This window comes from Schistocerca piceifrons, chromosome 7 (assembly GCF_021461385.2).
Source record: "Schistocerca piceifrons isolate TAMUIC-IGC-003096 chromosome 7, iqSchPice1.1, whole genome shotgun sequence".
Classification (NCBI taxonomy): domain Eukaryota; kingdom Metazoa; phylum Arthropoda; class Insecta; order Orthoptera; family Acrididae; genus Schistocerca; species Schistocerca piceifrons.
Genome location: NC_060144.1, coordinates 81,925,595 through 81,938,889, shown reverse-complemented (window position 1 = coordinate 81,938,889; position 13,295 = coordinate 81,925,595). Strand labels below are relative to the sequence as shown.

The window sequence follows — 13,295 nt, the reverse complement described above, 5'->3', positions numbered from 1 at the left end:
CTCTATTGATGCTAACTAGACCAAAATTTTCTTTTCTGACAGATAGTTCTGTGTACGAGAGTTGTTGTTGTTGTTGTTACTTAATACATGTTTCCTTGAGCTTAGTGACAGTCTAGCACAGTTCCCACACACTGTTTAGCTCCCTTAGTATTCCATTTGGATAACCTGCAAAATTTTGGATGACATTATTCACATGTACACAACACTATTCTTTAAGATGTTAGTTTTTGGAAGTTAGACTCAATGTCCAATATTAAAATATATTAAGTTAGTATTAATTTCAAACATTAATCATTGTATCAGTATGGGGCACTGATTCTATTATTTAAGAATTATTTATTAATAAATTGTGAGAGAAACAAAGCAATGGAAAAGCCAGGATAGAATAACAAAAGGATGGATCACTACTCACCACATAGGAAGCACTGAGTGGCATACAGGTTCAGTGAACGAGATTCATAGTTATTCACTATTGTCCTTCATCAGACATAGACAAAGCACACACCCATTCACATTTGGAAACACACACATGGGCTCTGTAGGATCTGAATGCTATTACTTGACTGCAACAGCACCTGTGATGCACAGCGGTCTTTGCTAGGGCGAGTAGAAGGGTTACAGAAGAGGCATGGAGTGGAGAGGGCAGGCTAGTGGGGTGGAGATGAGGTAGATCCTAGTGCTGCCTGTGGGAGTGTGCAATGGTGTGATGGGGCTAGGATGATGGAGTGTGGGGATAAGATGGTGGGGTGTTAGTTGCATAATTGGATGGCTGTGCTAAGGGGAAATAGGGGAGAGGAGGGAAGCGCAGGAGGGGAAGGCCTATGCAGGTCTGCTGGAGAGATAGAAGGCATATGCAGGTCTGAACGTACTGGCAGGTGTAGCACAGGGACTAGCATAGGTGGAGGCCAGGGGGTGTACTGGAATGGAGGATATATCATAAGGAGGGTTCCACCCATACAACTTAGAAAATCTGTTGTGGGAGGAAGAATCCAGATGTGACAGGCTGTAATGCAGTCATTTGACTCCAGCACAAGACCTCTTGTCTTTCCCTGGAATGAGAAATATCCTCTCCACTATCCTCCCCACCCCTCCCACAGTGGTGGTTCTCCACCTACCAAACCTACACATTATCCTTGTGTGAGCTTGTTTCACCCCTGCTTCCAACTCCTTGCTCATATCTGTGCAGTAAATGTAGATGTAAGACATGGCCCATCTCATAACTGCCAGCTCCCGTCCTGTTATGGGAATCTCCTACCCATTAAAGGCAGGCCACCTGACAAAGCAGCCATGTGATCTATCAACTTTGCTGCAACCACCATAGTGTCCTCAGCATGCCCCTGCACACTTCCACAAGCAGCACTAGATCTTTCCCCATCCTACCCTGCTTTCCCCACCCACACTCACCACATACCTCTTCTGTCCACCCCCCCCCCCCCCTCCTCCCCCCCACTGATCATCACAGAAAAGATTGCTGCTCAGCTCAGACACTGTGGCAGTCAGGACATAGCACCTGTAAATGGCAACTGTCATGTTTGTCTTTGGGTTTTATGCATGTGTGAGTGTTTTGTCTATGTCTGACGAAAGACTTAGTCCACTAACTAATAATATATTGCTGTTCTTTTTCAACATGTCTGTCTGGCACTCAATGCTTCCTCTGTTTTGTAATTAACAATCTGTCCTTTACAGAAGTTCAGAGAGAGCTAGAGTAAGACGATGTTTTGTTAGGGAAATTTCGATCTTGATGATCTTGTTGTGTACAAGTTAATGAAACTGTTGCTTATTTCCAGGGACAACTGCATGTAGAGGAGACAGTGGGGGAGGGCTCACCTTCATACATGAAATCAATCCCTTACCGCCTTCAAGTAAGTCTTATTTTGTGCAGGGAATTGTTAGTGCAAATGGAGGTCCGAGTCGACGTGGTGCTTGTAACCTAGAAGACTATGTTGCATTTACAAAAGTATCAGAATTTAGAAGTTTTCTTAACAAATACAGAGAGTAATAAACTATTAGATATTCAGTTTTATTTGTAAAGACTATTTTTTCTTTATGCTGTTAAGGGAATTGTCAAAACTAAAGCTCCATAATAAAACAAATCAGATATGTTGTTTTTAATAACTGCATCTTCACAGATAAGTTGTCTAAAAGAAAAATAGATTTAATTTTCAATTTAAGAAGGAATGGTTTATTTATTGGTCAAACTAACTGGTACTTAACATATTTGTTTAATTGTTGATCTTGTGCTGTAACATGAAACTGGTGAAAAAATACAATACTTTACATTCTTTCTTTAATGTATGTACAATAATTGTGTGGAAACAAGCATATAAACTGTCAAGGATGTTTAGTTTATCAGCTGCTGTGCAGTTGCCCAAGTCTTGAACCCAGTTAATGTACTTAAGTAGCCCTCATGATAGTGTTTAATATCACCATAATAGTTTATTTTTTGTGCTAAATGGAATCTCTGTCAATAAATACTAATTGCTGTTTCCAGAAATAATCATTAAATATGAGAGATAAAAATGTAAACAGCTGATCAGAAGCAAAACATTCCAATGAGTGCAGTGAATCTTCATCCACAGTTCTAACAACTCAACAAGACTGTAGAATCAAACATTTACTTAACATCTACATCTGCTGCAGGGGACATAGTATCTAATGGATGGCTAAATAAGAAACATAGCAAAATCTGTGTAAACTATGTCCAAATAACACTAGATAGCTTAGATCAGAATAACAGTACAGTAGATGACAAATCACTAGTGTATAGTGTATGGCATAAGTCAGGACTAGCTATTTAACCATTACGTGAATGTCACTTTATCTGTTAAATTTTGTTGTCAACTTGCTTAGTGCATATTTTGTATACTATTGTGCAGATATATAGTACAAAGTTATTCAGAAAGTGACATGTAATTTATCATGGCATCATGAACCACTAACATATCAACGCCAGCACTTCATACATCATAGAGCAGAACAGTGTGAAAAACTAGTACACTAATGATAGAAATCAGTGCCTTTTACTCTGATGCCCAACAACATTTTCTGGGGAAGAGTACTGAAATGGTAGGACTTCACTGTTGTGTATGAGATTGGATGTGAGGTCACATAGGATATAATACCTGGCCTCCACAAAGAGAGTCAGTTGTGCACTTAAGATGGCCATGAAACATTTTCACTCTGATTTCCCTATGTTCATCCTTCCTTTCTTGGAATATCCTTCCACTCACTACCCAGCTGAAGTAATTTTTGGTCCCTTTCTGGGTTTGCTCTTTATATTCCAAATGTTTTTCTGTAAGATGGACCAAATGGGGAAGAACACCTTAAATAAGGACTACTGCATTCAGTGTTAAAAAATATCTGTGCACAACACCTGCCTAGGCTCTTATGTGCACTTGAAAGCTAACACTGTAGCCTATCCAACATGGTGACGTCATTATATGCGTTTTTGTCTGAGCCCCCCTCCACCCCAAAAGCCACCAACATGGGACTCCACTGCTGACACCTTAGCTACTAGCTCTCCATACTTGCCAAGGAGAAGATACCATCCTCTTGGGCGTCACCTATCCCAGTGACAGTCATTGCACCAAATAGCCTTTGATGCTGTTGGGAGGCACTCATGGGGAGAGAGCCCTTGATACTGTTCTGATCCAGTCGTTTTATGAGACAGGTATAGAAGTTTCAATGCAGACACTTTCTTTATGCTGGTTACTCTATGGAAAAATGGACAAGCTAAACTTCTGGAAGAAAAACAATTTTTCCAGTACTTAGTATCTCAATTGATTGGTATACTTTTACTGCAACACAGCCATTATTTTTTGTGGAACATATTGAAGATAGGTTTGGAGAAGTTGAGTCATTGGGAAAAATGCACAGTGGACCGTTATTGATTAAAGCCTCCTCTGTCGTGCAGTCTAAAGCTCTTCAGGCATTTGAACATCTGGGTGGCATACCAGGTTCCATTGCCCCAAACACAACTTTGAATATAGTCCATGGAATCATCTTCTGCAGAGGCCTTATGCTCCAAAAGAATGAGGAGCTATGGGCTAATCTCAAGTGGCAAAGTGTCCAATTTTTCTCAAGCGTTCAGAAAGGTCCCAAGGATAATCCAATGGGTACAGGTGCCTTTATCTTAGCCTCTGAAAGTATGTCCTCCCGGAGAAAGTTAGTCATGGTGTACACCTGTGATGTGAAACCTGATCTCCTATGACCCATGAGGTGCTTCCATGCTTACACTTTGGTCATATGCCATCCTGCTCCACAGTAGATACAAAATGCGGCAACTGTGAATGATCACTCCATGAAGGTAGTCCTTGTAAATAAACACCTTTGTGTCAACTGCATGGAACACCACCCTTCACATTCACTAGTTTGCTCAGTCTTCAATAAGGAAAATAAAATAGTGAAATATAAATCTATTGACCACCTGTCATATAATGAGGACTGAAAAAAATATGAATGCCCACATGCAGTTGATACACTGACTAATTATGAAAAGTCACAGCCATCACCATCATTACCTCTATTTTTTCCAAACCAGTTCTCCCACCATCCTCCTCTCTTGAGGTTCCTGTAGCACCATCTTTGACAATGCCTTCCAGCACCCAACCAGAGAGCAGCTTCCTCCTCCAGCATCTACCAGTGCCAAGACTTCCTCTTGGGACCCATTTCAACACCAGCCAATGGCTCAAGGAACAGCAGTCTGTGGGTACTAGTGTGACCACTCGCTGTATGTTGCCGCACTCATCAAAGATAGGCCCTTGCAAGAATCATGGCCACCAATGGCTAAGAAGGAGAAGAATTGGGAAAAGGCTCTCCAGACCCTAGAGGTGCCAGATCCCCCCATGCAGTTGGATTCTAAACCAATGCTGCCTGATGTTCCATCCCCTTCACTGACAGGTAGTGATCTTGTGGCATGACTGATCCTTCTGGCCATTTCAGGCTAATCTGGGCATCCGTAATGAGATCATTCAGTGTAAATGCTATGGATGTTATCATGAACTGCTGAAATTACAACAGCTAATTTCCTCATCTTCTGCAACTTGTGTTGATCTACAAGAAACACCCTTATGTGATGACCATTCCCCAATGTTATGCAGTTCTCATGGATTCTTTTGGAACTGCTGGCCCCTGTGGGATTTACACATTGATTCACACTGATGTCATCAGTGAGTGTATTCCCCTTCATACCACATTGGAGGCAATAGCAATGTGAGTGCAGAAATCCTCAGTGATCATACGTAAGTCGCAATGTTTATTTACTTCCAGGTAGGCCACTTACTTCCACTGAGTTGACCACTTTAATCAGACTACTCCCCCCCCTCCTCCCCTCCTCTTTTTCTCCTGCTTGGGAACTTAAATTCACATAGCCCCACATGTGTGTGTGTGGGGGGGGGGGGGGGGGGCAGGGGGGAGTTCACTTTATTTGGTACAAGTCTTCTTCTCGGTCAACTTCTTTCTGACCATGATCTGTGTTTCCCCACTGATGGTATTCCTACCCACTTCAATGCCACCTGTGACATCTTTTAATCTATCAGTCTCTTCCTCCTGTCCCATGGCTTCATTGCATTGGTCACTACATGATGATCTTTGTGACAGTGACCACTTTCTGGTGATCCTATTTCTTTCTTTCCAAAACCAGATGGGCTGATTTCCATGTTGGATGCTTCAAAGAGCCAACTGGCTCTTGTGTAACTCTGCTCTTATCTTCACTCCCTCCCCATCAGATTTCATTGACAATATTGAGCAAGATATCTCCTACACTGTGAAAACTGCTATTCCCGTTTTTACAGATCCTCTCCATCATCGGTTGGTGCGATGGTGGACCAAAAACATTGCAATAGATATTCAGGATCATCAAAGAATGCTGCAGCAGTTAAAGTGATGTCTTTTGCAGACCTTCTTTATCACTTATAAGCAATTTCATGCTAAGGCTTACCATCTAATTAAACATAGCAGGAAGGAATCCTGGGAGCACCACATCTCTTCCCTGGGAAAGTATGCCTCTTCATCCCATGGCTCAAGATCTTCAACTAAACCACATCTCTTCTTTCAGGATGGTCTCTGTTGTAACACTTCAGCTTTTGCGGAACACCTTGCAACCCTCTTTGCGGTGGTGTCAGCATCCTCTTCTTATTTGACTGTTTTTCAGATGCATAAGTGACAAAGACATACTCTCATTTGCCCTTTGGCATGCCAAATTATGTACTGAACCTTTCACTGACTGGGAATTGTTTCAGGCTCTTTGCTCATCTCACAGTATGGATCTGGGCCCTGATTCCATTCACATTCTGATGCTACAACATCTGACAATTACTTGATGGCACCATCTCCTCAGTGTCATCAATCAAATTTGGCTTGATAGTTATGGTGGGAAAGTATCAGCATTCCAGTCTTTAAACTGAGCAACAACAAACATCCATCTACAGTTACTGACCAGTTAGCCCCAATCCTTTCAAGCAGCTTGCAGAGCCTGTTTAATAGAATAGAATAGAATCTATTCTATTCTATTCTATTCTATTCTATTCAACAGGCTCTGCAAGCTGCTTGAAAGGACAGTTGCCCACAGATTATGCTAAGTTCTTGAATCTCAGGGCCTGTTTTCTCACTCTCAATGTGATTTCCTTGATGGATAATCTGCAACCAACCATCAAGATAAGTTGTAAATGGCAATCTGACAGGCTTTTTCTAAACACCAACACCTCGCTGCCATAATTTTTTAACCTACATAAGGCATACAACAACACCCGGCATATCACATTAGTTACTACCCTCCATGACTGTGGCTTTTAAGTCTCTCAACCAACTTTATTTGTCAGTTTTATCCCACTGCTTGTTCTGGGATAGACTTGCTACTTCACTCAACTCTCCAGGAGCCCAAGCGAACAGCATCCAATAGGGCTTCTTGCTATCACACATTGTAATGAATTTGTGGGGCAGGAGGTGGGGAAAAAAGGAGAGGGGAGGGGAAAGATGGGTGGGTGCATTGCAAGAGGGTGGCAAACAAAGAGTGTGGGTGATGTGAATGGGGAGGAGCTGACAGAACAGAGGGGGTGGAAACTTGGGTGGAGGGTGTGGGGACAGTATGGTACGATAGGTTGAGGCTGGGATAATTATGGGTGCAGGGAATGTGTTGTATGAATAACTTCTAAGTATGCAATTCAGTAAAGCTGTTGGTGGAAGGGAGGATCCAGAAGTCTCAAGTAGTGTCAGGTAGTGGAGCAGCCCTTGAAACGAAGCATGCTATGTTCAGCTGTATGTTGTGCCCCAGGGTGGTCTACTTTGCTCTTGGCCACAGTTTGGCAGTTGCCATTCATGCTGGTTTACAGCTGGTTGGTTGTCATACCAATATAAAAAGCTGTGAAATGTTTGCAACAGAGTGGTAAGTGACATGGCTGCTTTCACATTTGGCCTGGCCTTGTGACATAACTGTAATAGGAAGTGCTTGATGGATGGATTGGACAGGTCCTGTGCCTGGGTCTTCCACAGGGATGTGATCCTTGTTGGAAGGCATAGGTGGGGCATAGGGATGTACTAGGAAGTTGTGCAGGTTGAGTGGGTGATGAGACACCACTTGAGGAGTGGTGGGAAGGATCTTGGGTAGAATGTCCCTGATTTCAGGCCATGATGATGGGTAATCAAAGTCCTGGCAAAGGATGCGTTTCAATTTTTCCGGTAGTGGGTGACAAAGGGGGGGGGGGGTCTCCTTTGTGGCTGGTTCTTGGTGGTGTGGGAGGATTGGCTGTGTGAGGGGAAATGGCATGGGAGATCTGTTTGTGGACTGTTTCTGGGGGATAGTGCCTATCTCTGAAGTCCTTGGTGAGACCATTGGCATACTCAGAAAGGGAGTTCTTGTCACTGCAGGTATGCTGTCCTTGGATGGCCAGGCTGTAGAGGAGGGATTTTTTTGATGTGAAAGGGATGACGGGCATTGAAATCCACAACAACAGGTGATGTTGGTGGTTGGTGGATTTAATGAGGACAGAAATGTGGATGGAGGCATCAGAGAGGAGGTGGTCTACGTCTAGAAATGTGGCACACTGGGTTGAGGAGAATTTGGTTTAATGGATGGGAAGAGATGGATGTGAAGGGATAGAGATAGGTGTCTTGGCCGTGAGACCAGATCATGAAGATATCATCAATGAAACTGACCCAGATTAGGGGTTTGGAATTTTGGGAAGCTAGGAAGGTCTCCAATAGATAAGTCATAAACAGATTGGCAAAGAGGGTACCATGTGGGTGCCCATGGCTGTGCAACAGATTTGTTAGTATTACCTTCTTTCAAAGGAGAAGTAAGGATACAGTTAGCAAGGTGTACGAGAAATGAGGTAACGGGTTTATAGTCTGAAGGACTTTGGGGAAGGTAGTGTTGAATAGCAAGAAGACTATGGGTATGAGGTACGTTGGTGCGTATGGAGAGGGTGTCAACAGTGATGAGTAGGGATCCAGGAGGTAAAGGGGTGGGAAAGGTGGAGAGTCAGTAAAGGAAGTGGTTGGTGTCTTCAATGTGGTGGTTGTGTCAGAGTTATGGGGTGGGACCACTCACATAACTGGTGGAGGCCTTCTGCCAGGTAGTCACTGTGATTCATAACAACAGTGGTGGGATGGTGGGACCTTTGTCTGCAGGTAGAATGATTAGATCAGGATTTATTTTGAGGCTGTGTATGACAATTATTTTTTCTACTGAGAGGTTGGTGTTCTGAGGGAAGAACTTGGGGAAAAGATGGTGAGGCAATGTTGGAGGTAAGAAATTTCTGGAAGGTTAGGTAGGAGGCCGGGAGGATGGGTGGAGTTTCACAGTTGGATGGCGGTATGAACTGAAAGACACAAGGTCCATTGTTGGAATTAGTTTGGTTCTTGTTGGAGGAATTGGTGTCAGAGAAGTGCTTCCCTTTCAGGGATCAGAGATTCCTTTAACACAAAAATATCCTTCCCATACATCCTGGCCACTTGGGGATGACATATCTGCAGTGACACGAACTCCCTTGCTGAATATGCTGAAGGTCTCACCAAGGCCTTCACAGACAGGTACCACCCCAGACTTAGTCAGCAAATAGATCTTCTTTGCCATTTACTCTCATGCCAACAATCCTCCCACCATCCCCAAGAACCAGACACAAAGGGGTGCCCCCTCTGTCACCCAATACCACAGACTGGAACAACTGAACCATATCCTTCACCAGGGCTTTGGTTACCTATGATCATGCCCTGAAATGAAGGACATCCTTCCCAAGATCTTTCCCACCCCTCCTAAAGTGGTGTTCTGTTAACCATCCAACCTTCACAACATCCTAGTCCATCCCTATGCCACTCCCAATCCCAACTCCATTCACAAGGACCATATCCCTGTGGAAGACTCATGTGCAACACCTGTCCAATCCACCCATGGCGCTGGCCACTGGTCGCCGAGCGGTTCTAGGCGCTTCAGTCTGGAACCATGCGACCACTACGGTCACAGGTACGAATCCTGCCTTGGGCATGGATGTGTGTGATGTCCTTAGGTTAGTTAGGTTTAAGTATTTCTAAGTTCTAGGGGACTGATGACCTGAGATGTTAAGTCCCATAGTGCTGAGAGCCATTTGAACCATCCACGGCCTGAGAAATAGTGACGTTACATAAAGGGATGTACCTACCAGAACGAAAAGAAGGTCGACCCACATGCAAAATATAGGTACTGATCTTTGGAGAAGGGGACAGTATCATGACAGAAGTCACACATTTTATAAGGATTATTCCAGTAAGTTTGAATTCTATGCACTATTAGTGTTATTACTTTTTATGGAAGTTTGCGAGTGTCAAAAGAACACTTTCATTTTGCCCAGAGTTACTTCAAACCACACAAAAATACCATAATTAGTACATACTTAGAGAAGGTATTACAAAAAACTGAAAACGGAAAGTAGATTACTCATGTGTCAGGGACACCTGGAGTTTACGATTGGAAAGATAGCAGATAAAAGAAAAAAAAAAAAAAGTCCTCATGATTATTAAAAGGAAAAAAATGTATACTGTTGAAATGTGAAATGTTGTTATGGGTGATATTAATGTACATAATGATTATATAAAACATTGAGTGTTCAACCTGAGGAGAGGGTTATGTAGTGCTTTGAGAATTTCAGTGTAAATTTTAGAAAACAGTCAGCCTTCCACCATCTTGAACACACGATACTTTTGATGTGAGTGGGGAGAACGGAACCCTATTTACTGTGTGTCACATGTCTGTGTGTGCAGTTCTGAAGTTTATCGTGAGAAGACTGTAGACATGGTGGTTACACAGCACCGACAAGTACTTGTCGGCTGGTCCATGGAAGTCGTAATGAAAGTGCACAGCAGAATCAAGGAACATACGTTGTTAAGTGAAGCAAAAGAAACTGTGTACATCTACCTATTTCTGTAAGTAGAAAGAGTCTTGAGGAATTCCTGTTCCCAGCAATGTACTGTGGAGGAGAAGAGAAAGGGAGTTTGCAGCAGCAGGCTAACCAGCTAGAAAATTCCCCTGACCATTTCAAGTAAGTCATATCATTAAAGAAATTGAAGTTTGCACACATACTTCACTACTTCAAGTTGTCCAGAACATTAGACTGGACTTTGTGTATTAGCAGATGTGTGTAAATGTAGACTGATTCTTTGGTCATTTATCTGTAGATAAGATGTAGGTTATTCGAAACCACGGAAAGTAGTTAGGACTTCTTCAATAGAAGTATGCGAATATGGAAAGAGGGAAAAAATAGATAGGTCCTCAAATGAGAAGTATGAAAGGAAACAAATTGAAATGGTTGCTAAGATTGAAGAAGAGAAAGAAGATGGAAGATGAATGGAATATTCCAGAATTTGAAACACGAACTGCTGCTAGCATGAGTTTCTTAGAAGTAGATACCTTAGGGATCGCGAAGCAACTCAAATCACTTGATACGGGCAAGTCTTCAGATCCAGATTGTATACCAATTAGGTTCCTTTCAGATTACGCTGATACAATAGCTCCCTACTTAGCAATCATATACAACCGCTCACTCACCGATAGATCTGTACCCACAGATTGGAAAATTGCGCAGGTCGCACCAGTGTTTAAGAAGGGTAGTAGGAGTAATCCATCAAACTACAGACCTATATCATTGACTTCAGTTTGCAGTAGGGTTTTAGAGTATATACTGTATTCAAACATTATGAATCACCTCAAAGGGAACGATCTAGTGATACGTAATCAGTATGGTTTCAGAAAACATCGTTCTTGTCCAATGCAGCTAGCTCTTTATTCACACGAAATAATGGCCGCTATCGACAGGGGATCTGAGGTTGATTCCGTATTTCTAGATTTCTGGAAAGCTTTTGACACCATTCCTCATAAGCAACTTCTAATCAAGCTGCTGGCCCATGGGGTATCGTCTCAGTTGTGCGACTGGATTCATGATTTCCTGTCAGGAAGGTCGCAGTTCGTAGTAACAGATGGCAAATCATCGAGTAAAACTGAAGTGATATCAGGTGTTCCCCAGGGAAGCATCCTGGGACCTCTGCTGTTCCTGATCTATATAAATGACGTGGGTGACAATCTGAGCAGTTCTCTTAGGTTGTTCGCAGATGATGCTGTAATTTACCATCTAGTAAGGTCATCCGAAGTCCAGTATCAGTTGCAAAGCGATTTAGAATAGATTGCTGTATGGTGTAGCAGGTAGCAGTTAACACTAAATAACAAAAAGTGTGAGGTGATCCACATGAGTTCCAAAAGAAATCTGTTGGAATTCGATTACTCGATAAATAGCACAAATCTCAAGGCTGTCAATTCAATTAAGTACCTGGGTGTTAAAATTATGAACAACTTCAGATGGAAAGACCACATAGATAATATTGTGGGGAAGGCGAGCCAAAGGTTGCGTTTCATTGGCAGGACACTTAGAAGATGCAACACGTCCACTAAAGAGACAGCTTACACTACACTTGTTCATCTTCTGTTAGAATATTGCTGCGCGGTGTGGGATCCTTACCAGGTGGGATTGACAGAGGACATCGAAAGGGTGCAAAAAAGGGCAGCTCGTTTTGTATTATCACATAATAGGGGAGAGAGTGTGGCAGATATGATATGCAAGTAGGGATGGAAGTCATTAAAGGAAAGACTTTTTCGTCGCGGCGAGACCTATTTACGAAATTTCAGTCACCAACTTTCTCTTCCGAATGCGAAAATATTTTGTTGAGCCCAACCTACATAGGTACGAATGATCATCAAAATAAAATAAGAGAAATCAGAGCTCGGACAGAAAAGTTTAGGTGTTCGTTCTTCCCGTGCGCTGTTTGGGAATGGAATGGTAGAAAAATAGTATGATTGTGGTTCCATGAACCCTCTGCCAAGCACTTAAATGTGAATTGCAGAGTAATCATGTAGATGTAGATAGCCCGAAAGACAGGAAATACTCCCCAGTCCACTGCCCCCAGGATCTGTACCTAACAGGTACTTGAGTGAGATGCTGGAGGATGCTTAGCGTTAAATCGTCTCCTAGAGAATGGACATTTCACCTTCACCATTGAGATCCCCGAAGGAATTCTTAGCACCCCTATGGAAACAGTAAATGGTGGAGAATGTTTGCGAGGGTTGCCTGAAAGGTGTGATGTGTGTCTTGTGTTAGCCATGATTTATTGGTTAGTGTAAATCATGCTTTACAATACCCATCCCTTTCAAAATTGATACAAACTCTCCCATTTATGTCACATCTCATAAAAGGTATAAAGTAACCTATGCAAAATAGAAAATTATACCCATATAATAGTCATTCAGTTCATCACACTATATTTTTCACAAACATAATATTCTTATTCTGTTTATTTCATCGAAATTAGTATTTGTTTTATTGTCATATCCAGTTCTTCAAGTAAAGATTACAGGATAGTTTAAGATTTTGGAAATAGATGACAGAATAGTGTAAGATTTGCAAGCAATTTGGTGCAGGAAAACTATTTTGGAAGATACACCAAAAGCAACTCTAGATCCGACGATCGTCACTCTGCCCATTAACTCAGAATGATAACGTCCCTGGGGGATATATGACTTCACCCAGATCCCATGGATCTGATATTAACTTTTCTTGTGCACTGGCAGACCAGTATTTCTCTTTAAATTTCTTTTGGAAGTCTCCCCACTGCAAATCAGTCACACCTTCCCTAGTTAACACAACATTAGGTGAAGATATTCTTTTTTCTACTTGTTCCTGTATAAGTTTGACATCTCTCCATAGTTTGTCTATGCTCAGCCTGTTATCAGTAAGTTCGGAAGAAGCCTTAGGAGATGTATTCCCAGATGTTATTCTCTC

General features: G+C 42.3%; 1 protein-coding gene across 1 annotated transcript in view; it reads left to right on the top strand.

Annotated features, from left to right (window-relative positions):
- LOC124805138 (modular serine protease-like) overlaps positions 1 to 2,115 on the top strand; it is a 224,167-nt gene extending 222,052 nt beyond the window's left edge. The window contains exon 10 of the mRNA XM_047265601.1: positions 1,788 to 2,115. Coding sequence (XP_047121557.1) covers positions 1,788 to 1,999 — 212 coding nt within the window. The 3' untranslated portion in view covers positions 2,000 to 2,115. The remainder of the gene's footprint in view (positions 1 to 1,787) is intronic.
- The last annotated feature ends 11,180 nt before the right edge of the window (positions 2,116 to 13,295 follow it).